This window comes from Phaethon aethereus (genome assembly GCF_964289735.1).
Source record: "Phaethon aethereus genome assembly, chromosome: 5".
Lineage (NCBI taxonomy): Eukaryota > Metazoa > Chordata > Aves > Phaethontiformes > Phaethontidae > Phaethon > Phaethon aethereus.
The window spans coordinates 41,369,681-41,393,116 of record NC_138579.1 but is presented as its reverse complement, the minus strand read 5'-3'; the positions used below and the strand labels follow the sequence as shown (position 1 = coordinate 41,393,116).

Genomic DNA, 23,436 nt, shown 5'->3' with positions numbered 1-23,436 from the left:
AGTAAGCCCCCAGGAAAGGCAATGCCTCCCTGCTCAGGCCTCTACTTCCAGCTACCTGTTTCCTTGACAAGTGCTGAAGGGGCAACCTCTCCCCAGAGGGCCTGAAGCTGGAGTGTGCCCATCTGGACAGCAGCCGTGTGGGCTCCAATGACAGTCCTGAGAGCCAGGCCCTACAGTGGGGTCCTGAGAGAAGCTGAGCTGATGGGAACCCGACGAGTGTGGCTGGGATTCCCAGCGAACAGGCAACAAGTTGATGCCACGGTTCTTGGTGGATGGGATGTGGTGATTCCCAGAGGCACTATGGATCGTGGATCTCCCAGGGAGCATCCTTTCATCACCAGAATCTGGGGAGAGAACTCCTTAAAGCATGCAAGTGAGCATCAAAATCTGGTCAGTTTTCCTCATCTCTGCTCTCTCACCTGCCCAAGGCTCCAGGGCATGCTTTTCTGTATCAGGATTTCACCTACATATGTGTCTTCTGGCCTACTCTTCAGGATTTTGTTGTCCTGAGGTTCTTTTGCTCACTGCCCTGACCATTCTTCCTGTTGTCCCATGAGAAACCACCTGCCACATCACTGTGGTCCCCTCACATGATCCTTTCTTCCCACAGTCTGCTTTGGGCAGCATTTCTCTCAGCCAACACTTAAGTCAGGCTACCAGAGCCTGGGATCTATACGCTGTACAGTCTCTTCTGCATGGACAGATTCAGATACTGCTCACGATCATGTAAAAGAATCTACACTTTGTCCCCGGCTCCACAGATTTCTAGAAGATCATGAAATGAACAAGAGAAATGAAGAAAAGGAAGAACCTTACCCTTGCCACACCCTGTTTCAAGTCCACCATCACAAAACCCCCAAACTAACAAAATTCTTCCAAACCTGTGACAGGGCTGTTTGGGTTGTAACGTGTCAGCGAGGACTGGCGAGTGACATCGTATCCCATACTGTCCTGCATACTGGGGACCTCTGCAAAGAGAGGCATACACAAAATAAGTGCAGTTAGTCCAGTTCTGTGTTCTAATAATTGCAAATGCATCCAGGAGCCAACAGGAGATTAAAGCTGATGAAAATGTTTCTCTCCTCCTGGAACAGCTGCTGAGCAGCAATTGGATTCAATTGGATTGTCAGGACAGTGACCTGCAATGGGCAGGCAGACAAAAGTCAGCATTTCAGCTCTGGCATGAAGACTAGACAGAGATTGCAAGCAAAATCTTCTGAGCAGTTGTGTCTCCTTTATAGCTGGTCCACAGAGGGATGAGAGTTTGCTATAGTCTTTAGCTACTGAACCTGCCCAGGTTGCCATCCTCCTTGATTGGGAGCCCTGGGGTCAGTCTGCAGCGCACACTGGGACAGAGCCATCACAGAATACTGAATTCAAAATGGACACACACACCAATGTTGTTCCCAAGCCTGTTACACACATTTCAAATAGCACAGGTACTGGGACTCTGAAGATGCCGTGGTTATGTGCACAAAGCACAAACGCACCGGATGAAGACAGGCAGGCAAGAAACTGGGAACATAAGCTTGTGCAGAGCTGGGAATTTCTACTCCTAAACGAAAGCATCTTAGATAAAGCTAGGTGTGCAGCAACACCACTCACGCTGTGGCAGGTAGCAGGGCTGCATGTTGCAGCTACCCAGGGTGGCTGGTTTCTGTGGCTGGATGGCTTTGCATGTCTCGGGACTGTAGAATTTGGAGTCGCCGTCAGCACAGATGACTTGGCGTGTCCGGATGCCTGAATTGCAGCTCTTCGAACACTTGGGCACAGAGACAAGGCAAGTGAGCAGGCAGCAGAGGCCAAATGCAGAAACCCCACAGACCATAAGTGTGGAACAGCTGCATGATTAGCTGCAGGCTGAGCACAGCTTCTTCTACCAAGACAAAGCAAACAATACTTCAGCTGGATTCATCTGAACGATTAGAAAACCATACTTTAAACCGTTTTACCAAATGTTTCACCCAGCCCTGAAGCATTAGGCTCTGAGCCATGCTCAGCCTGTAACATCCAGATGAGCTGCTGTTACCCACAGTGGTGTGGCAGGGAGCTGGAGTGAATTGTTTCAGCCTGGCCTGAAGGCATCTCAATACTGTGGAGATCCACCAGCTGTGAGAGGGTCAGTTTTGAACTACTCATGCAACAACAACAGTTTACAACGGGGAAAAATAAACTAGTAAGCAGCTAGCTGGAGTTCCTCTCACTGGAAGCTGCAGATGAAGAGGAAGCAATGAGCAGCAGCTCAGGGGAGGGCCGAGGATGAGGTATCTGTGTAACCCGCCTGCTCATGGCAAGCTCTACAGACACTGAGAGAGTACTTCTCTCTCTTATTCAGATGCAGGTAGGAGCCCTTCCGATATTGGAAAGCCAGGGGCCAGGAAAGATCAGATTAAGGTATGCAACTTCATTAGCTGTTTATTAAAACTTGGCTCACATCTCATGCAGAACCAGCTGTAACATGTTTTAACTCAGAATGAGCTGGTCTGGCTAGCACAGAAGAGAAAAAGTGTGTTTGGAAGTCACCTGCTGCATTGGATCTACCCCCATCTCTTCCCCCCCGTCGCTTTTCCCAGGTTGAACATAGCCTGGCTCCCTCCACAAAGACAAGACTAATCCAGCTGAAGCACAGTTGATCTGAACAATTACAAAAATGTACTTTAAACCATACCACCAAACGCAATGACCAGTCCTGAAGCCTGGAGCTCTGAGCCATACTCAGCCAGAGCGCTGTTCTGCTATTCACAGCAATGGAGCGAGGAATTGGGAATAAGCAGCGAGAGTGGATTGTTTCAGCTTATTGGCTGCATTTTGCCACTGTCACTGAAACGGTAATCCCCCCTCAGAAGGATTTATTTTTGTAGCAGCTGCATACAAAGCAGGCAGCAGATTAACTGGGGCGTTACTAGTGCCAGTTACAACGCAAGTGTGAGCCAAGGGACTGGTAACGAAGCAGTACGTGCTCCCAGCCTCGGCCCACGCGCAGACTGCACGGATCAAAGTTTGTTTGCGAGGAGCACAGCAATATAATCAGGTATTTCCGAACCGCGAAAGTGCGATGCTCACCAGGCCCCAGTCTCCAACGTGCCAGCCGATTTCCTGGATGCAGTTCTCCTTAAGGCAGGGCTGGGTGGCCGATGGCTTTGGCTCCATTAGGCAAGCAAAGTCCTGAGCCGGAGAGCCCTGCTGTGTTCTGCACGTGACGGTCCGAGTCTGGACCCCCTCCCCACAGCTGGCTGAGCACTGCAGAAAGGGGCCCAACAATTACAAGGAAGAACCTGGTTTCCATTTACATTTCCAGGCTGCGCTCCCTAACTTTAGGGCACAGCACCGTTTTGAGATTGCCTGAAACAACCAACCATCATTAAAACCATCTTCTGGGATGAGATTTAGCAGAGTAGTTGTTTATGCTGTAGAAGAGACAATAAGGCACGGTGGATAGGGTCTGAGAGGTCTGGAGCTCCCTGGATAATTTTGGCCTAGTCATATCATTTTTCTTGATCTCTATCAAAGACGACATGGAAAGTGATTTTGGAAAAATATCAATACTGCAGAATACATTGAGAACAATAAATGGCAGGAAATACCTGGAACCTCATGTTATTTACTCCTGACTCAAATCAGCTCAAGGTAAAGAATTCAGGGGAAGATAAAAAGATTAGGTTCTTGTATTGCTCATGTCTTCTGCCTGAAGACCATGTGCTCCATTTTTAAGGTGTGGAACTGTGACAACTTCTACACTAGTAACCGGTTTGTGACGTTTTCAATGCCCTCTTAAATGCACAGTCGTATTTCCTGGAATCCAGCCTACTTCTCCATGAATTACCAAGATCTCTTACAGAGAGCATTAACTTGGGGACAGTCTGAATTACTTTAGATGAGCTTCCCAGCTGAGTTTCAGCCACTCATTTACTAGAGTGTCCTTTTATCTCTGAGAGTATATGAAACACAGTCACTTTTGAGAACCCTGGAATGAATCATTTGGGAATCGGTTTGTAAGAACATGACACTTGGTGCCTTCCCCAAATAGCGCTCTTACTCCGCAGCCTTGAAGTCATCTCAATATTCACACCTCCATCTCACAAGGGATGGGGGGGAAGGACTTTACAGTCTAGGTTATTTTGCCTCAAAGTTGTATTTTATGCTGCTGCACCACTCAGACAAAGTACCACCACAAGATCATAAGTCAAATGTTGCAAGCATGCATGTCCTTCTTTTAAAAGAGGAAAATTCAGGTGTGCTTTAGGGACCGAGTAGACACTACCTTTACTTTCTAAGCCCTTGGAACACAAGATGCCTTCTAAATGCCTGGCTGGCAGCCCTGAGCACATACAGTTTGAACAGTTTCCTCTCCTGGAGACACAAATGCACACAGGCATCAAAAACACACCTCGCAGCTGCGTTCGGAGAAGCCCCACACTGACACACAGCAAACAGCAGGTCACCAGTGTTCCAGGAGTAACTTGCTAACTGACTGTGATTTTAGTACTGCTGTCCAGGGCTAGTAATGCTGAGGCAGCAATATGCATGGCAATGCACAGCACAGGCAGGAGCCGTGAGCTCCTGTTTTACAGAAGAGGGAGTGTTACTGCCCATCACCAGCTGATGGACAGCAGCTCTCGTGGCCGTCCTCTGCCTTCACCAGGCCCGTCTCAGAAACTCAGCCAGTGCCAGGTCCGGTGGATCTGATAGAAATACAGGAGTGGGGAAAGGACTGGGAGACCAGAGAGAAGGTAACATGCAATGGGAGGAGCAGGGGGGCAGGGGCATGCACAGTTTTGAGGAACAAGATGTGTTTATAGGAGTGCATAGCTGCTAGCTAGCTGGAGAACTTGTTTGGAGGACCACAGGGACAAGTCCTATACCCCTGCACACCACCTCTCCAGGGACATACACCTTTTACAGTCCCAGAAAAGGAGCCTGGCTCTTTATCCCCAGTCTTTGGCAGATCGTCCTTCAATATGTGCCAAGAGGCGGTTGCCCCTCCCACACCCCCAAACTCACCTCGGACCAGGGCCCGGTGCTCCAGGTCGCACACTGCCTCACGTTGCAGGGCTGACTGCTGCGAGGCTGCTGTGCGAAGGCCATGCACTCGGCGTTATCCACCACCCCTTCGGAGCTCTGACCGTCGAATGCCACACAGTAAACGGAGCGAGTCTGGGTGCCCCCACCACAGGTAGCTGAGCAGGATCCCCACTCCCCCGTTTTCCACCTGAAGGTCACAGAACGAAGCAAACAAATGTAAGCCCAGCTAAACTGCCCGGAGGCAGAGGGGAGGTCAGTGCCGTGTCACTGTTGTAATCGGACAGGGAAAATGTCCCTCTGCAGAACAGAGTCAGAGGCGAGTTCCCGTTTGACCAGGAGCTGCCCAGCTTAATCGGCAATGCAGAGCACGAGTCCCACTCCAGAGACAAAGCCCCAGTTACAAAACACTTGTTTCTCTGGAAGTGCAGAGCTCTCTCAGAGGGGGAAGATTTCTCTCCATGGCTTTTGGTCTCCTGATGTTTGCAAAAGTGCCATGCCTGGAATGGAAGACCAAATAAGAAAAAAAGAAACAAGAAAACAATCCAGATCAGCTAAGAGAAAAGCAACCCACACCTGCCTAACAGCCTGTTACACTCCAGGCATTATCAGAAACAGCAAAACCAAGCCAAGACCTCACTCCACCTGCAAACCATGCCAGACACTCTCAGAAGTGCTTGTGAACTTTTCACTGACAGCTGTTAAGAAAGCTAGTTTATTCCTCCCATCAGCCAAATTCTCTAACAGCAGCACACACAAAAAAGCTCCCAAAACTTTAAATAGATTTTGTCCTGTGTTTGGTTGCTGAGGCTGTCACCGAAATTACATACACTTCCTGACTGAAGGGGGAACGTCCACAAAACAATCTGTTTGGATGCTAAAATCCCTGGCCTAGTCCACTCCTGTGTCTCAGAGCTGCCCCAGTAGCCAGGAGCACAGCTTACATGGCCTGGCTTCAGGGACAACATGATGGTTCATTCCCGACTCCAGCGTGCTGTGCAGTCTAAAGGCACTGGTAGTGCAGCAGAAGCATCACGACGATCTGCTTGTCAGCTGCTACCTCCTCTCGCAGTCCGGTAAGCCCCAGCCAGGGCATGAAGGCAGTTCATGTTTTCTCCCTTAGCCTTCCAGCTGCCTCCCTGGTCCACCCTCACCACCCCTGAACTGATGAACTGAACTGATTTCAGCCAGCCAATTCACATTCACATCCTACCAGAAACTACACGACAGACTCAGCAAAGGGAAGACATGTTCATCTCCTTAACATACCCTTCTTTCCTGTTTAGGTGCAAATATCAGCCCAAAACTGAACCGTCTTTACTATAAAATAAGATGTTCCCTTTGGAAAGGGAACAACTACAGCAAGTAGAAGCCTCTTAAGGTGATGTGGTTGCAGGGCTCAAAACAAATTAATTGTTCAAGATTTTTCAGACGCTCCAGTGGGGATTAAAAAACCCCAAAAACTGTATTCTGCCTACTGTAAAGAAAATGTGCAATTTTAGAAAGGCTATATCAACTGGATGGGCTCACCTACAGCTTCCTGAGCCAAGACACAATGTCTGACACTTGTTTCATTTCATTTGTAAGGTGAGGTCAACCATAAGGCTGGGACCCTCATCAGAGAGCAAAGCATTACAAGTCCTAAGCTATTAGCAGTTTGCTGAAGGACAACGGTTTTGGCTTTGATCTTTTTTACTTCTCATACCTTAGTGTGCATTGCAAGTATTGTATCTACCACATCCTTGCACTCATCACAGTATACAGGCACTTTTCTGCCCGGTGTAGGGCCCATGCCAAAGAAAGAGCTTTTGAGGAACTCGGAGGCTTTTGCTATGGCACTCTGGGACCCTGGCCAATGTTTCAATCTCTCAACCCATCATGCTCTCTTTTCCTTTCTGTTCTTTTATTTATCTTGATAAATCAAACAAAAATCTTCCAAAACATCCTTTCACCTCTCTACCTTGATTCCAGAGAAAAAACAATTATCAAGATAAGCAGCCAAAAGCTATTGAAAAAAACTGTCCCCTTCTCAGTCCCGTAAGAGCCAAGTTACCAGGAGCATGCACAACCACCTAAGCAAAGCTGTCAGCCAGCACCCTCCACCATCATTTTCACCGGCAAGAACCAAAAGCAAAGCACCACCCACTGCTACCACCAGTGCCAAAGAGGAAAATCCCCACAGACTTCAGTGGGCAACTAGGTGGAGAGCAGAAGAGAGCAGCTGCCTTCCTGTGCTTTCTGCTACCGCCTTGTTACCTCTTCATCTGAGAGCTCCGTGCTCCACTGTGACTCCAGGCTTGCGGCAGAGAGACGTAAGAAGTCCTTTATACACAGAACAAAGTATTTAAAGAACTTAAAGCTAGTAGCTACAGACTACCAGGTATTCAGAAATGCTCCCAAGTTTCCAAGTGCCCTCTCACCCACTACAGCACACTCAGAGGCCTCCACTGCACCCACTAGATACACAGTGAGATACACAGTTAAGGCTCTGGTTACAGTCCTGGATGCCCACATAAGACCCAGGTGAAGCCAGCTGCAAGGCTATGTCAGCAAGGGACAGGGTGAAAATGGCTGGGTAAAGGCATTTGAAAATGCTGGTGAACAAAAAGATTCCAGGATTCATCCCTTTCTAAGAGCAAGGACACTGAGGAATGCAGAAATGACATGAAATGACACCAGCTCTGACCTACTCTTTTTTTGCAGGCTCCAGCTGAAGAGAACAAAACCCAAAGAATCCGTTTCCTATCCCCTACATGGGCTAGAAGACTATCTTCCACAATCACATGCTGGAAAGCAAATTTAATTTGTCTATGAAATGAACATATGACTTCACAAGCCTTGTGCACACAGAAATGCTCATGACGGTGTTATCATCACCGTCCTTTGTCTTGGGCTTTCTCTAAGAAGTGAAACATTTCCTTAGAGAGCACCATGCTGTCGGGAAGTAGTGAGAGAGTAATTCTTTTTCCTGGCTCCAAAAGCACCTAAGGAAGAAGTCAGAGTCCAGAAGAGGAAAGGAAATCTTACCGTTTTGTCTGGGGACAAGTCTGACGGCCACATGTCCGGTTATTGTCTGGTTGTGGCTTATTCCTGCACATATAGTCTGGATAAATTTCATTGTCTATGGTACAAAACACCAAGCGGGACTGGAAACCTAAAGGAGAAGCAAGAGAGTATCTGGGTTAATGCAAGCCGCCCAGGACTAGGTTTGAAATGCACTGGGGTTGGCAAGACAAGTTTCTAAAGTCATACAGAATCCGCACCTGCCCCAGTCAAGCTGGAAAAGTCAGGTGCGGTTCTTGGTCTGTCACCAGATGTACATATGATGCCTCTCCACAGTACGAGTCCACTGGAAGGGCAAGAGAGAAAGAACAATTCCATGTAGCTGAGGGGCATTTTCCTGTTGAGTGGATTGCGACTCACAAGGGAAGTGCCATATCCAGATGTTGCTCATCAGGGAACCCTGCATGGTGTGTGCAGTATACAGCAGCAGAGCTGGGGGCCTCCTTTTAGACCCAGAAGGTCAGTCTTGTGAAGACTGAAGAAAATACTTGCCACTCTTCATGCCTCCTACAGGATGAGAGTGCTCAGCAAAGACAGTATCAGCTCCTACAACCACAACATGGCAAAAGCTATTGAAATGGCCATCAGCACAGAAGACTGGAAGAGGCTGATGGAAACTCTACATGGAGAAACTCTTCAGCTGGAGGGTTGGGTTTTTTTTTTTTCCATTTGATTGGGATTTTTTTTAGCTTAAAATCATAACTTTGCTCCTGGAAGAATTTGTAAACTGAACATGACGTGACACGCCAGGAGATACGACAGTCCCCCTGCAGAGAGGGAATCTTCCAGGCTATGGTAGAGGGGAATGATGCAACTTAGTTACGTAGGCCAGGTCAGATTGGAGAGGACCTCTCAAGTGGTTGAAAAGGCCTGAAAAGGACATGATGAACTGAAGCAGAACAAAATAAAAGAAAGGCTACCTATGAAGAAGTTTAACAAATCCTAGTAACAAGTCTGAGGACTAGGGCATGGAAACTAAGACAGGACAGTGCATGGGACACAGTCCTGTTGTGACTCCATGGGTGGCCCTTCCTTGACAAAACCTTAGCTGCCCCCTGCAGATACCTGTGCTGTCCTCCAGCGGGAGACTGCTGGGAAGCAGCTGCAGAGGGCAGCACACAGTCACACTGTCTTCAGGATGTGGATATGAACCCTACACCAGCCCAGAGACCGGGTCCGGTCCCCCTTACCTCCGCCACACTCGGAGCTGCACTCGCTCCAGGAACTGTAGCTCCAGCTGTAGTCCGAGGCCTGTCCTTGCACGGGCAGGTAGTACTCGTACTGTACCCCTGGGTTTGGCTCCTGGCTGATGAGCTGTGCAAGCATGGCATAAAGTCAGGGAAACAACAGCAGCAGCACTTTTCCCTGTCGCAGCATTTTCCCACCATGTCTGAGGGTTCAAGCTGACCTGCTTCCCTCCCGTTCAAGGGGCACTTATCCTCTACATTGCATTTTCTCCTCGCCTTCTATGCAACCCTAGAGAGCATTATTTTTCAGAGAAGGTTGCATTCATCCCTCTCGGAGACAGAAGATCCAGCTGCTCCTGTAACAGTAAGTACCCTTGCCTGGCCCGCAGCACACTGTAACAAGCAGTGCCCTAAAGCCTGTCCTTGCCCCAACCCCACTTGGTGCTGACTCTCCTCTCCCTTAAAGCCAGAGCCCAAGGGAACAGGCAGGAAGCCAACATCAAGCCTTTCCCTGCTCCTTTCTGGGCAGCAGAACCAGAGCCCCCCCGGGGCCCTGTCACCTCTCCAGTCCCCACCAGCGTGCTCCACAGAGAGGGCTTCTGCACAAAGCGAGCACGCGAGAGCCTCGGCGGGGGCCAGGCGCAGCCGCTTACCTCAATGACGAGGGGTTCCGTGGTGGGGCCCCGGGCATGGAGGAGCTCTGGGGCCAGATCACCCTCCGAGCCACGGTCGTAGTGCATAACCGTGCTAGCTGCATGCAGTGCTCGGCTGAAGTCAATTGTCCAGTGCCCGTTCAGGTAGTACTCCCCTCGCACGTTCTTGACAGCTGGACAAACCCACATGCCGGAGAAGAAAAGGCAGCAAATTAACACACCTATAACCTGACTCCTGGCTCCAGATACCACCAGACAGGGCCTGCTCTAGACTGTCAGGGTACTGTCAATCCACAGAGCTCTCAGCTCCACCGTTTGAACGCCAGCTCTTTTACATCAGTATTGTAACCCCTTAGGTGTGGCGACCATCTAATATGGCAGCACCTACCAACACAGCATGAATGCACATATCAAAAGAAGGCCTTCAGAACTCAACAGGGATGCTCCTGTTTCCACTCAACACTGCATCACAGGTGTAGCAAAAAACCGAGACCATCATCCTCCAACAGTGCTGTCTCCCTTGTACTGCTCTCTTGTTAGAAGCTGCTCCACGTTCAGACAGTGGTTCTTGCCAGCTTTGCTGCAGACCAAGCACTTTTCTGCTGCACAACCAAATGTCTCCAAGTGTATTCCATCCCTGTCTCTGCATTCCCCACTGTTAGTTACTGCGGCACAGCCTATGTCAGCCTATGTCCCGCTTGCCGTTAGGATGTGGTATTCACAACCCACTGCCTTTACACCACTATCCTGTTCATCAGACATTTGATTCAGAAGACAAAGACTTTGGTGCTACATCCTCTGTTCTACAAACAAAACCACCAGAGTGATTTGTCCAAAGCATTGGGCAATGGAAGAGTCAGAAAGCAGAAGAGTATTTGCTTTCTCCACTGGAATTTCCTGCCCAGAAAGCTCGGTGAGGACATTTCCCCCCTCTATTTTGCCCTCTGCAGCACAACCAGAATTTGAGGTTGTACAGACAAACACCCAGAAGACATCTATGGGGGAAAGAAGCCCATCCCAAATCTTTGGGTGACAGGAAGAGTTAGGATTTACATCCACCAAGCAAACGGCAAAACTCATAGCCAAATTCTGCTATATCAACTAGATTCCATGTAAGTTCCAGGCAGGAAGTCTGAACATGGTTCAAGTCTTTTTATTCCCCACCCAACAGCAAGATCATTACAGAAAAGATAATGAGATAAACCTGAAGGCCAGAGTTGAGCATCAGTAACACTTCAAGGATACTCAATATTGAGATCCTGATTTTCACAGAGTTTTTCCCTCTGCCGTATCAAGCCCTCAAGGTAAATATCCCAAAGCCCAGTATACCCGAAAACCAAGTTTTAACACAATGGCTGGAATCCAAATGGAGGTTTGGACATCAGTCTTACCTAGAAAGTTCCTGCTGGGCATAACCTCCTTAATTCGGATGCTTGTGGCTCCCACAGGGATGATGAAGATTTGATTGTACCCTGAAAAAAAAAAAAGACGGGGGATTTTTCAATACCTGTCATGTGGATGCCACACAGTTACTCTTCTGTGCCAAAGATGTTCCTGGTTTTATTGGTGCCTGAACAACTGGATGAGCTTTTTGATGGTGGCTTGAAGTATTTCACACACACAGAATCACACAGGATCATGAAGGTTGGAAAAGACCTTTAAGATCATCAAGTCCAACCATCAACCCAACATCACCATGCCCACTAAACCATATCCTGAAGATTTCACTTTACCTGCATTCTGAAGAGCTCCACCCAAAACTATCCACAGGACAGTCCATGTGTAAAATGTTCCAACTACACCTCAGAAAAGTAAGTATGGAGGTCAGTGCAATGTTCATTTTTTAGATTTTAAAATCTTAGGAACTTCAGCAAGTATCATATTGGTGCTCAACACAGAGAGATTTGACCACAAATGCAGTTGTTATTTTGAAATTACTCAAAATTGGCCAAATGCAGAAGATGCAGTCCCATTTCTAGCCTTGCACCAATCCCTGTGGGGCTGTCAAAAGATTGGGATGGGGGGACAGTCTTATGAAGGAGGTGTATAACTATATTCATATGGTATATTTACAGCACCTGCTGGAGCCTGAGCAGGGAAAGACACTAACAACATGGCAAGTACATCCATCTGTACTGAGACTAGGGAAATGATTCCCAGGATAAGACCATCAGTACAATACATTTTCTGATGCTAAAGCAGCTAAAGAGCCACGTGCCATACAGACTTTTCAAGTGAACGTCCACGCCTGCCTACAACAATCATGTGAGCAGGTGTCTCCACCAGCCCTTGCAGGAGCTTGAGTTTAGGTTTAACTCTCCCCTTCTCACTTGCCCAAACTACCCAGATCATTTGTACCTTTGGGGAGGTTGGGGACATCAAAAGTGCCCTTCACACCATAGCAGGTGCTGCCATCTCCTCCACACTGCAGGCACTTGTCCTCCTTCTTGGCAGATTCCAGCATGTTATCACAGCCAACGGCCTGTCAGAGCACAGGAGCACTGATATGAATAATCCATAATGGCAGAGGAAAGAAAGAAAAAATGACCAAATGCTAGATCTAACGAGAAAGTCTGAATCTAGGGAGTCTGGGAAGTCAGGATAGGGCAGGGAAGGAGCTGTCAGAGAAAGGACAGAGTTGGCAACTTCTATTATTTTGCATTCAGAGACAGATAAATGCTGTCCACGTGCTCCTCAGCACCTTGGAAACTGAATGATTCTCCTTTTCTGGTGCTATTATGAAAGGCCAAGTTGGACAGAGGGAAGCAACAGAAAGACAGTCACAAAGGTAAATGAAAGAAGCAAGAAGACGACTAACCTGACAAGCTCCCTCTACACAGATATCCCGCTTGCCAGGCTCACAGGTAGTCCCATCTACCACTGCTTCCTTGTGCCTGTAGTAGAAGTTTTCCCCCTTGGGAATACAGTTTAACTCACACTTATTAGGTGCTGGTAGGAGAGAAAAAACAAACATTATATACTATCGTTAATAGCTTGATGATTATGCATCAGGAGCCTGGTTTTAGATCACAGGAGCAGAAACAGAGGAGTGGACTGATATTAAGTGGCAGATATTGAAGACATTTCTGGGTCACAAACTGCTGGGGGCTGGAAAAATACCCTGGTAGACCCTCACTGTATGCAATCATTTCCTTGGGCACCTTGGCTGGCCAGTGGTGGAGGGGGGATGTTGGGCCAGGTGGATATTTGCTTATCCCTTAGTAGGACTGTTCTTATGCTCTCTTGGGGTACAAGGCTTTCTAGAATGAGAACAAGTGCTGGTACAGAACATAAGGGCGCTGTTATCTTAACAGTCAAACAACAAAACTTTAAGTCCATCTTGAAATCCCTCGTAATTTGTTAAACCTCTGTGAATGATAATATATCAAAGCTCAGAGCAAGGACCTCTGGTTCCTACACCTGCCTTCTGAGTTGGTTCCTCAAGGAAGCATGGGCCAATTAAAGGAGATGTCATATTTTCTGAAGCACTTGTTAATTATATGCATTTGTTTCTGTTGTGCCCTGCTAATACTCTTTTGCCAATTGAAAAATACAGCAGCGCTTCTGCTGCTCTAACACTTTAGGACCTAGCTGCAGTCAATCCCAGCCTTCTTAAGCAATGTTTCTGCAAGAATGGCTGTTAAAAGAGACAACTATGTACTGCTGCAATGGGAGCTGCCTCTTGGCCCATGCATCCAGTGTCTTTGCAAGAGCAATGCTTTGCTGCTGGTAAAAACATTTTTTCCATGCTTGCCCCTCCCCTGCAACTCCAGCTAAGGAAGTACCCTACGAGGATACTACAGTCAAAACATTACAGTCGCTTCAAAACATACTGTTGATAGTTACAGATGAAGTGTAACCCTCATGTTTATCATTACCTCCATAATACGGAAGCCACTTGTATTTCTTTCCTTGGAATTCTGTCCCATCGAACGCTGCACATTGCTCTGCCCGGAAATCCCGGGAGCCTTCTGGGCAACTCTGTTCGGAGGAAAAAATGCTTGTGTTGGGCCATTATAAAAAGGAGGAAAATTATGTGTACAACAAAAATAAGTTTTTATTTGTTATTGCTCCATATAAAATCAGGGGCATAAATTCAATATGCTTTTGAAGTGGTACTGTTGATGAACCACATTCACCAGTGATGCTAGAGAAGGAGAAACTAATAATAACATATCACTTCTGAGCAAGAGTGATGTTTGTCTGGGGAACAGAAGCAACAGCAAGCAAAAACAAAAAACAGAGCACTGTACCTGAATGTTGCACGACTGATAGCTTCGAGTTGGTCCAACACAACTGGAAGCACCTTCTGTCCTGAAAGACAGAAAATCAACATGAAGCTCTGAAGCATACAGATGCAAAAAATCATCTTGTGGCAGACATTACAAGTCACCTTCACATCAAGCATATCACCCTCACACAGTTTCCTGAAACAGCAAAATAACTAAAATGCACTTCTTTCCAGTAAAGCAAGCTGGAATCTTCTAGTGCCATTTTCTGCTATGGTTTGCATTCCGGCATGAGACACACACACCAAGAACGATTGCAGTATAGCTCTTCAGGGTCATGTTTCACCTAAATAACGAAAGCAGAGCTTTCAGTCCTTTGTCCACCAGCAAACAGTCGGGGTGTCCACACCAGAACCAGAAACATGTTGCAAGCAGCAGGAGGGTAGTGGCCAATTCAGAATAGGTGCACACAACATCTCTCATGCTGTTTACGTGCACACTAGGCCCATTAGTAGGAAGAGCTAAACATGCCTATGGAAAGTGTGCAACACACAGTCAAACGATTCCAGCTGAGAATTATGGAGAGTAACAGTAATGGAGAAAACTGATCCGAAAAGCCAACCAGTATCTCACATCCCTAAAAGGGAGAGATAGGCCCCCAGGGATTCTGGCAGGTGTCTACCATAATGCACAGGTGTATAACATAACGGGCAGCCTTCAAAAGAGACCTTTCTTTATTGGGTGGGAAGAAGCAGTGCTCCATAACTCTGGATTCTTCTATTAAAAAAAAACCCCTCTCATTTCTCTAAACACAAAGAGGCTGCTTTTTTCTGGGTATTATTGAGAGTCTGGCTTTTTTTCCCCCCCTTTCTTTGTTTTTATCCACAACAGGTTCTCTCCAGTCCATCATTCCCAACAGGCACAGTCCCAGTCATCATCCTCACTGCATCTAACCCAGCTGCAAATGTGGTGGCAGAGTGTTACCGCTGCTTAAGCCAACGCCACTCTTCCGTTTCTTCCAGGGCAATTTACCTTCCTTGGAATCATAAGCCTGAGAAAATCTTGGCACCGGCTCTCTGGAGAGAAACCTGCTGCTCTGGACTGTTCTCCCTCTCTGCCGGGCCCGCCACACTAGACCTGATTGAACAGCTGCTGCCATACCAATCTCCTGATTGCAAAACCCCGTGCTCTGGTGAGGGAGCCAGAGCAAGGCTGTGTTGAAGAGAGTGCTATTCAAAACAGCAGTGACGAGGCTGAAGCCAAGGATCATCTCAAAGTGGACTCGGGTAACTTATTCCCCTGGAATCAAACACTAGGTCTTTTTTTGTTCTGCGTGTACATTGGAACATAAGTGTAGGAGCTCAATAACAGAAAAAAAACACATTTAAAGAAAGAAAAAAGGAGGTTAGCCCTCACCTTTGGGAATAGCAGCGCCGCTGCCGAAAGCTGACTCCACCGCCACAGCTCCGACTGCACTTGCTCCATTCACCCCAGCTCCCCCAGACATCAATCTGCCGTTTCATCCGGTGGCCCTGTAAATAAAATCCCTGCAGGCATATCAAATGGACATGGCAACCCAGGAAAAAAAACAATGAAAATGAAGCAGAGCTCCTCTCTGTTCTCTTGCAAAAGAGACTGTCTTGCTGGGCTGCATTCCTAGTATGAAAAGTAGCAGAGAATAATACATCAAAAATGACAAGCCTCTAATATGTAGGAGCATTAGTTTCCTGAAGCCATATAGCGCATCCAGCTTTATAATGTCCCTTAAACTGTTATTGTTTGTCTATGTACAGAATCTCAGCACCTTTGAATGACCATTTAAAACGGATAACATCTCCCTCTCAGCAAGGCAGCAAAAGCAAGTCATTACTTCAGGGACTATGAGCACTGTCACTCCACACCAGATCAATAGAGCCACTTAATTCCAAATCCTTGGCTCCAAGCCAGATACTTAAGAGAAATAAAGGAAGCAGTAAGGAAATCCCCGGAACACACTTTTTCCTGCAACAAAATTCCATACAAGGACTGTTTTTTCCCCCTACCCAACTGTGTCCAATGATGAAGTCAAGGTATGGGCCACCATTAGCTAGAGCCTTAATTACTTTTGTGTTCAGAAAGTCTGAATGGATGCTGACATTAAGAGAAGGAAGTGAGAAAGAAGCATGATAATATAGACAAGAAGTTACAAGTGCAATGGAACCAAACAAAATACATTGTCTGAGAAGCACATGAAAGAACATATTTTCAGAAAAAAGGGCCTACTGTAGCTGGTGGGATCCACATACATGGGGCTTTAATGGGAAGAATAGCAATATCCTGAGGAAAAAGAATAATTGCAAGATGCAACAGGATTAATTCTGCTTGGGAAAAGAAGGTAAATGTGGGGTTACACAGGGAGTGATGCTGTAAAAACAGGGTTTGCTGTGCAGCTGCACCTGTAGATGCAGCTTATGTATATATTATACAACTGAGCAGGTAATGCATACCATTTGGGCACTTGGACATTTGCGGTAGTGAAGAGTGGGCAGGCTGAGGAAAAAAAAAAGGTAAAAAAATTACTGAGATGTAGTCTAATTCCCTTCCACACACACAGTATCCCACCAAATCTACATAACCCCTGGGTCTGGATCCCAATCCATCCTCTAGTTTCACACAGTCCCTTTTGACTTGACCACAGCATCCCATGTTCCCATCCTCTACTTTTCCTTGTTTGCGCTCTGTTTCCATTCCTTCCTGTCATCCCTCCTGCATCCTCATGTAAGCCACTCCCTGATGACCACCTGGCTAGTAAGTGCCATCGTGAGGGTATTTCTGATGGAGTGGAGGAACATCCTAGCAATGGAGAATTTCACCATAGCAGGGATATTGACCCTACTCCGCAAGCACTTCCCACCCACGCAAGGTCCCTTTCCAAGGCCTACAGAGAAGGCACAAGCTCCTCGCTCTAAGAGCGTAATTTTCACTTCAGTTAACTGATAACTGCTTTTACATAAGACATCCAGGTCTCTGCTAGAAATAGGATCTAGCCTAATAAATTATCCAGTGAATGCAACTCAGGCAAAATGCATAGGTTAATCCTCATTTGTCATTTAAACAGATTTTGTAACTTTCTACACATACTCCTTGCCTGACCGTATGTCCCTGAGTTACGGCCTTGTTTCTCTCTTTCACCCACTTTTAAGAAATAATTCCCTGCTGCTGACAGAGCAACAGTCAGATATTAGCTGATCGTATTTATGCACTTACTACCAAATCACTCAAAACTATGTAGCTGCAGAGTCACCCCAAATCCTTCCTGCCTCTTATCTATATTGCTCTAATGTGAAACACTTTCTGCCTAGCCCATGCTATTTGATTTCGTTCACATAAATTTTGTGCAATTCTTTCTAATACCTCTGCAAGCAAAATCCTTCAGGACAAGTTTTCTGGTTCAGACTGACTCTGTTTGCCTTCACCCTGCTCACTCAATAGCACTACCCAGGTTACAGCCACTTCTACATACCTTCTCTCTGCCAAGTCAACATCTCCCTGACCCCTTGCCAAACCCTTCTCCCATTCTTCCATTCCAGATACTAAGCTCAGTGTTTGTCTTCTGCATTCTCATTTGCCTTTCCGGGAGTAATCCCATCAATAGAGATTTAGCTTTCAGCAAGGCATCTTATTTTCCCAAGTTTTTCTTTCAGACACCTAATTCCTCTCCCTGTAATCCCTCCTCCCTTACTCTCAAAGGAATGAAACATGCTACCACTCTGTTTCTCTTCTGCAGTCTTACTCCTTTATATCAACTCACTGATTTAGGAGCAGTATTAGCTCACCCTGGAAACAAGGAACCTTTCAGTCAGCATAAGGGAGAAAGCATGTAGCTAAAAATCGAAAGGAAGAGCATTTGAAAGTCAGATTATTGGAAGGCAATTAGGATAGAAAGTCTTTCCCTGACACACACACTGACCTGATAAATATTCCAATATCCCTCCTAAAGAAGTAGCATTCTTTATTCCTTCTACAGAGAGCAAAATCTGCAGGGACTCTTTGTGGTACAGTTTATGCATCCGTAGAGTGCAGGAACAATCATTTTCTCTGTATCACTCCATTTATGTATACCCCAAAAGGAGCATCAGCCAGAATAATCCTCCCAAAGCTGTACAGTGTTAGAAAAACATTTTAATAGGCACCAAACTCCAACATTCAGAAATCTGTGCACAGTCCTCATTAGTTCAGTAACTGCATGCATGTGTATGCAGGCACATATAAAGCTGTGTATTTATAACAAATAAGAAATCTATTATTACACAATCTGATAACAAGATATTTTTAGATGCTATTAGCTAGTTTCTGTTTCAAAAGCCTCCTTCTGCTCTCTTCAGACTCTGGAATGTTATCATCTGTTGTCAGCCAGGACAACTAAATCTCAGTCCCTCCTGGACTCCAGAGCTTAAAAAAAAAAATAAAAATCTACAAGCTTCACCACTGTTATCAATTCATTCAGCTCCATTCTCACCTTGCTTCAGCCTAGCACGCACACAAGAACGCAGTTTGTTTATCTGCAATAAGTATATATTTTAATGTTTCAGGAAAAGCCAGAGGAAGCGTACAACCATCTCATTTCTAAAAACTCCAGAATGGACAGTCAATTAATGCCCAACTGCTCTATCTAGTTTTATTGCATGTTAAGACAACAAAAATCCATACTTTCTGGGGATATTGATGGTGCACATGACCCTGGCCACCACATGCTCTCAGTGCTCACTGGTAAACAGGCTGCTGTGGCATAATAGTTTAGAAGGCCAGTGATTTCATTTTTATGAGCACTGCATTGCTTTCATCAATTCCTAGACAGATGCATTACTGATGTAGTCGCAGCATCTGCTGTTATCAGGCCAACGGTGTCTGATATAACCAGCAAGTAAAAAAGCTATGCCTCTGAGTCACTGGAGCTCCAGACTTTGCCTTTAAAGGCAATTCCAGTATGTGTCAGACAAACAAAAGAATTCTGTGAAAGGACCCTAGATAGCATAATATATACCATATAATTTTTATATATGAACCATGCACTGAAAGAGGAGTTATGAATGGGACTCGACTCAGAAAGAGAGAAAATGTTGGCAGTATGTAGGAACACTTTAAAAAGGGTCCTTGAAAGACTTCTCTGTCAGTCTGATGAGATGGATAGGAAACTATGCACGGGAAGAAGACTGCGCTTCCCAGACAGATGCATTGCAGGCATGCAGTGGTCCACCAAGTTACAGTTGCACTTGATGATCTTAAAGGTCTTTTCCAGCCTAAATGATTTTATGATTCTAAGTTTGTATAACTAAATGTGGACTAGCAATTAAGCATGAATAATTTTCTAGTGCCTTATTGCAACTCAAATACTAGCAAGCTATCAAAGCAAACATCAATTTACTGTACAGTCCAAAGTGAGCAGTGAAGGTCTGCAGTCACAGGCCCAAACAACCTAAAAACCAGCCAAGTTCTTACCCCTAGTGTTTCCCATACTCCTTGGGCACCTAGAGGGCCTAGAGATAGTCAACCTGAATTATTCTGTGATTCTTTGTGCTGCCTTTCCAGACTGACAAGCAGCAACAAAACAACATGTTACACCACTCCAACAGTCGTTGCTCAAAGCACATGGTTACCGATATCCACACTATGCCTGAGAGCTTTTGGACAATGCTAGTGCTTGCTTTTAGCTCAGGTCACATAGCTTTGGTCCACTGAGCTGCAACCGAAGCATCTTTTTGGACACTGAGAATTTTTTACTGTGATTTCTTGAGCTGCATCACATAGTTACTAGCCTCTATTCAGATCTGATACAAACCTCAGTGTCAACACCGAGGAAATGGTGGGAAACCCTTGACATTGGAAGTTGACTACAAAGCCCTGTACAATTGTTACCCATTGAAAACGGGCATTGCTGAATAATGTGAGGTTGATTGCCCAGATGTCACTTATTTTATGCAGCATTTTCATGGCTTAAAACTATAATAAAAATCAGACTCTCTCTTTAACCTTTCTTAGTATTTTTCAAATAACGCTACATCCTTTTATTTGATAAATACCAGCTTTCTGGGGTTTACAGTTTCTGACGCAAGGTTAATGTTTATTTTGACACACCCCTGAACTGTAGCCCCACTGATGAAACATGTATGAAAGAAAGTTATCACCCCAGTCATTTATTCTGTAATGGTTTCATTGCCAAATTCTTGGCAAGTAAGAAGTCTCCAGCGAAAAGTGCAGCCTTGCTAAGTTTGAATTATAATTACTTAGAGAAAAGTTAATTGCTTAGAGAAAAAGGAGGGAAAAAAAAAGAAAACTGTCAAGGTGGCTGCTCCGTGTGGTCTGGGGGCCAGTAGCACGGGGCTCTCACAGGGCAGCAGGGCAAGCCAGGGAGCAGAGCAGCCAGGAATTGGGCACCTCCGGCTGAAGCCAGGCAGGGCAGGGCTGCGGGGAGGTGGAGACCAGCCCTGCTGCAGCATCACTGGGGCAGGGGCCGACAGCCCCGGGTGGCTGCAGTGGGGTCCTGGGCTGTGGGGTGAGGCCAGTCAGGGCCAGTAAAGCCAAGTTGTGGGCCCTGACAAAAACAACCCACGTGGAGCGTATACTTAGCCCACGTGCTTTTCAGGACATGAATGACTTCCTTTCCTTTTCTATGTCCAGAAGACCTACCCAGTACTACGATGGTGGTCACCTATAATATTTCCATATAGCTAAGCTCTGCAAGACGTGTGGCATTCAACACTCACACTTAATTGAAAAGGAGCTGAAAACATGCAGCGCATCTCACACATTTGTAATGTAGATAGATTCTACTACTCCAATAGATGCGTTTTCAAGATAAAACCGTCTGCAACTGGCTATGCTACTAGCCAAAAATTCAACAAAAAAATAAGTGAATGGACTCACAACAGCAAAGCATTTTTTATAATTCTGTCTTAAGCATTGATCTCAGCTCAGACACAGCAGGCTTGCAAAGAGCTTTAAAGGTGAAGAATGCCAAGTACCATTTTTATGAATAATGAATAAGCAAACAAAGAATTGCATTTGAGCAAAACTAGAAAAACAAGAATGAAAGTGACAACAAGATGGTGACAGCAGGAAGCGAAATACAAAATAGTACATGAGAAGAGAGCATCTTATTAAGACAAACTGCTTCACAAAGAGGAGAAAAAACCCCAAGGCTTCATTAGTTTTAATGGCTTGTGGATTTTACACTCACTGTGTATATCTCCTTTCATTCCCCTTTATCACCCTAGCCAGGGCTTGTTAGCATATCCCCTCCAACAAATCCGCTTCAGCTCCCCCAAAACATTTCATGTTCTCCCTACATCACTTAACGCACTCCCTCATTGTTCACAACTCTTTTCCACGTTCCCCGTCTTCACCTTCCCCCAGCACTCCGCACTCTTCTACCTCTTTATGGGCTGTCCCACCACATACCTGGCTCCTTCCACACCCCTTGCTTTCCCGTCAGCTGGGCGGGACGCAGTGCACGCCTCACCTACTGCAGAACCAGGTACGTGCTGCCCCATGGGAACGTGCTGGCTAGCGGGCAGAGCGGATGAGTTACTTTCCAGAAATGGAAAGTCTTCCAGAAACTCTGGGTGGCCTGGAGCTGACTAGGGTATAAGAAGAGCGCTTTCTCAAAAAAAAAAAAAAAAAAAAAAAAAAGATACAGCCATTGCAGAGAAGTCAAATTAATTCTTGGAATCCTTGTGGGAGAAACTGGGGACATTCAGAAAACTCCACAAAGAGGAGGATTGTGAGAAAACTTTATGACCTCAAACTTATCTGGAAAAGCGGACAAAACACACAGTATGAAGTCACCAGAAGTTGTTTATCCAAGGGATCTAAGAGGAGCTCAAGGTTGAAATGGAAAAACTGTTACATACTAGCAGACAACCCTCTGGGCTAAAACCACTTTGGCACCTGATTATCGGAACATGGAAAATCTGACATCAGTTTACAAAAGGATCCCAGGGGAACCCAAGGAATTGTACACCCGCATAGTGTAAAACTGATGTCTACTGATAAATTAATAGAAATTGTAACAAAGAACAGAATTAGCAGGCACCTGCATAAATACAGTATATTTGGGAAAAAGTCAACAAGGCTTTTTTAAAGGCAAACCCATCTAAGACTATTGCATTTCTTTCAGACATTCACAAACATGTCAACAAGGGTAACCTGTCAGATAGACTCAGATTTCCAAAAAGCTTTCAACAAAATCCTTCAGCTAAAGCTTTGAAAGAAGCTAAGCAGCCAGAAGGAAAGTCCTTGCATGGATGATGAGATGGGGGCCTAAAGACAAAAACAAACATAGGAGTGAAATCTCCATCCACTGCAAGAACTGACATTATCAGCAGAATTCCCAAACTTCTCAACATATTAGTTACACCAAAAACACAGAAGTAACGAAGGCAGCTGATAAGGGTAATTCTGAGCGATAAAGGACAATAGAGAACCAGAGATGGACTGCAAAGATCTATGGAAAGACATTATAGTATAAGTGATTTGTCACTAAAATGACAGTTGAGATTTCATGTAGGTAACTTAAACTTATGTGATGCACAGGAGAAAACACAAATCCTATCCTAACAAATAAAATTATTACATATGAGCTGGTCATCACCACTCAAGAGCAGGATCTTGGTGTTATGATAGAAATGCTGTGATGCTAGAAGTCTACATGGATTCAAGGAGACACTGAGCAAATTCAGGGAAGAGAAAGAGAGATGTCTCCAGCTCAGAGGGTTCATAAACTACAAATGACTAGAGACTGGAAGTGTGTTGGGGGAAATAGTACTTACTTAGCAATCTTTTTATAGGTTTTTCTAGACATGTTTGTGACATAGCTGGAGATAGGATATAGGACAAAATTAACTAGTCCTACCCAGTACAATTATTCTTCTGCACTTTTTCTACTTTTCCCTCAATAGAAACATTAATAAAATCTCCTTCTCTTTCTCCCTCCTTACAGTAATTTTCACTGTTTCTGTATGACCTTAACTTTGAGGTCCTTCTGCACCTTCTGCCCTTTCTGTCAGATCTGGTTTAGGGGTTTAGAAGTTTAGTCAATAGATTAACAGTGTTTAAACAATAACATTGTTCATTTCTTTAGAAGAAATTAAAGACAGTATTTTAACTCAGAAACACAGACACGTAGAAAGCCATACTGTCCAGGTGAAATGTATTTGAATATGATTTTCAGCCAAGCCCCAGACCAGCCTTCACTTTAAGAACACCTGCAGTACAGTCTAGGAGCAAATATAAGTATTGGACACAACC

At 45.6% G+C, this 23,436-nt stretch overlaps 1 protein-coding gene across 1 annotated transcript in view; it reads right to left on the bottom strand.

Annotated features, from left to right (window-relative positions):
- PAPLN (papilin, proteoglycan like sulfated glycoprotein) overlaps window positions 1–23,436 on the bottom strand; it is a gene marked incomplete at its 5' end in the record, with an annotated part of 38,411 nt that overhangs the window by 11,145 nt on the left and 3,830 nt on the right. The window contains 15 exons of the mRNA XM_081999957.1: window positions 56–344; window positions 882–968; window positions 1,606–1,762; window positions 3,064–3,240; window positions 5,002–5,209; window positions 7,276–7,341; window positions 8,047–8,173; window positions 9,273–9,396; window positions 9,923–10,095; window positions 11,314–11,394; window positions 12,281–12,404; window positions 12,741–12,871; window positions 13,801–13,903; window positions 14,176–14,236; window positions 15,568–15,683. Coding sequence (XP_081856083.1) covers window positions 56–344; window positions 882–968; window positions 1,606–1,762; window positions 3,064–3,240; window positions 5,002–5,209; window positions 7,276–7,341; window positions 8,047–8,173; window positions 9,273–9,396; window positions 9,923–10,095; window positions 11,314–11,394; window positions 12,281–12,404; window positions 12,741–12,871; window positions 13,801–13,903; window positions 14,176–14,236; window positions 15,568–15,683 — 2,024 coding nt within the window. The remainder of the gene's footprint in view (window positions 1–55; window positions 345–881; window positions 969–1,605; window positions 1,763–3,063; window positions 3,241–5,001; window positions 5,210–7,275; window positions 7,342–8,046; window positions 8,174–9,272; window positions 9,397–9,922; window positions 10,096–11,313; window positions 11,395–12,280; window positions 12,405–12,740; window positions 12,872–13,800; window positions 13,904–14,175; window positions 14,237–15,567; window positions 15,684–23,436) is intronic.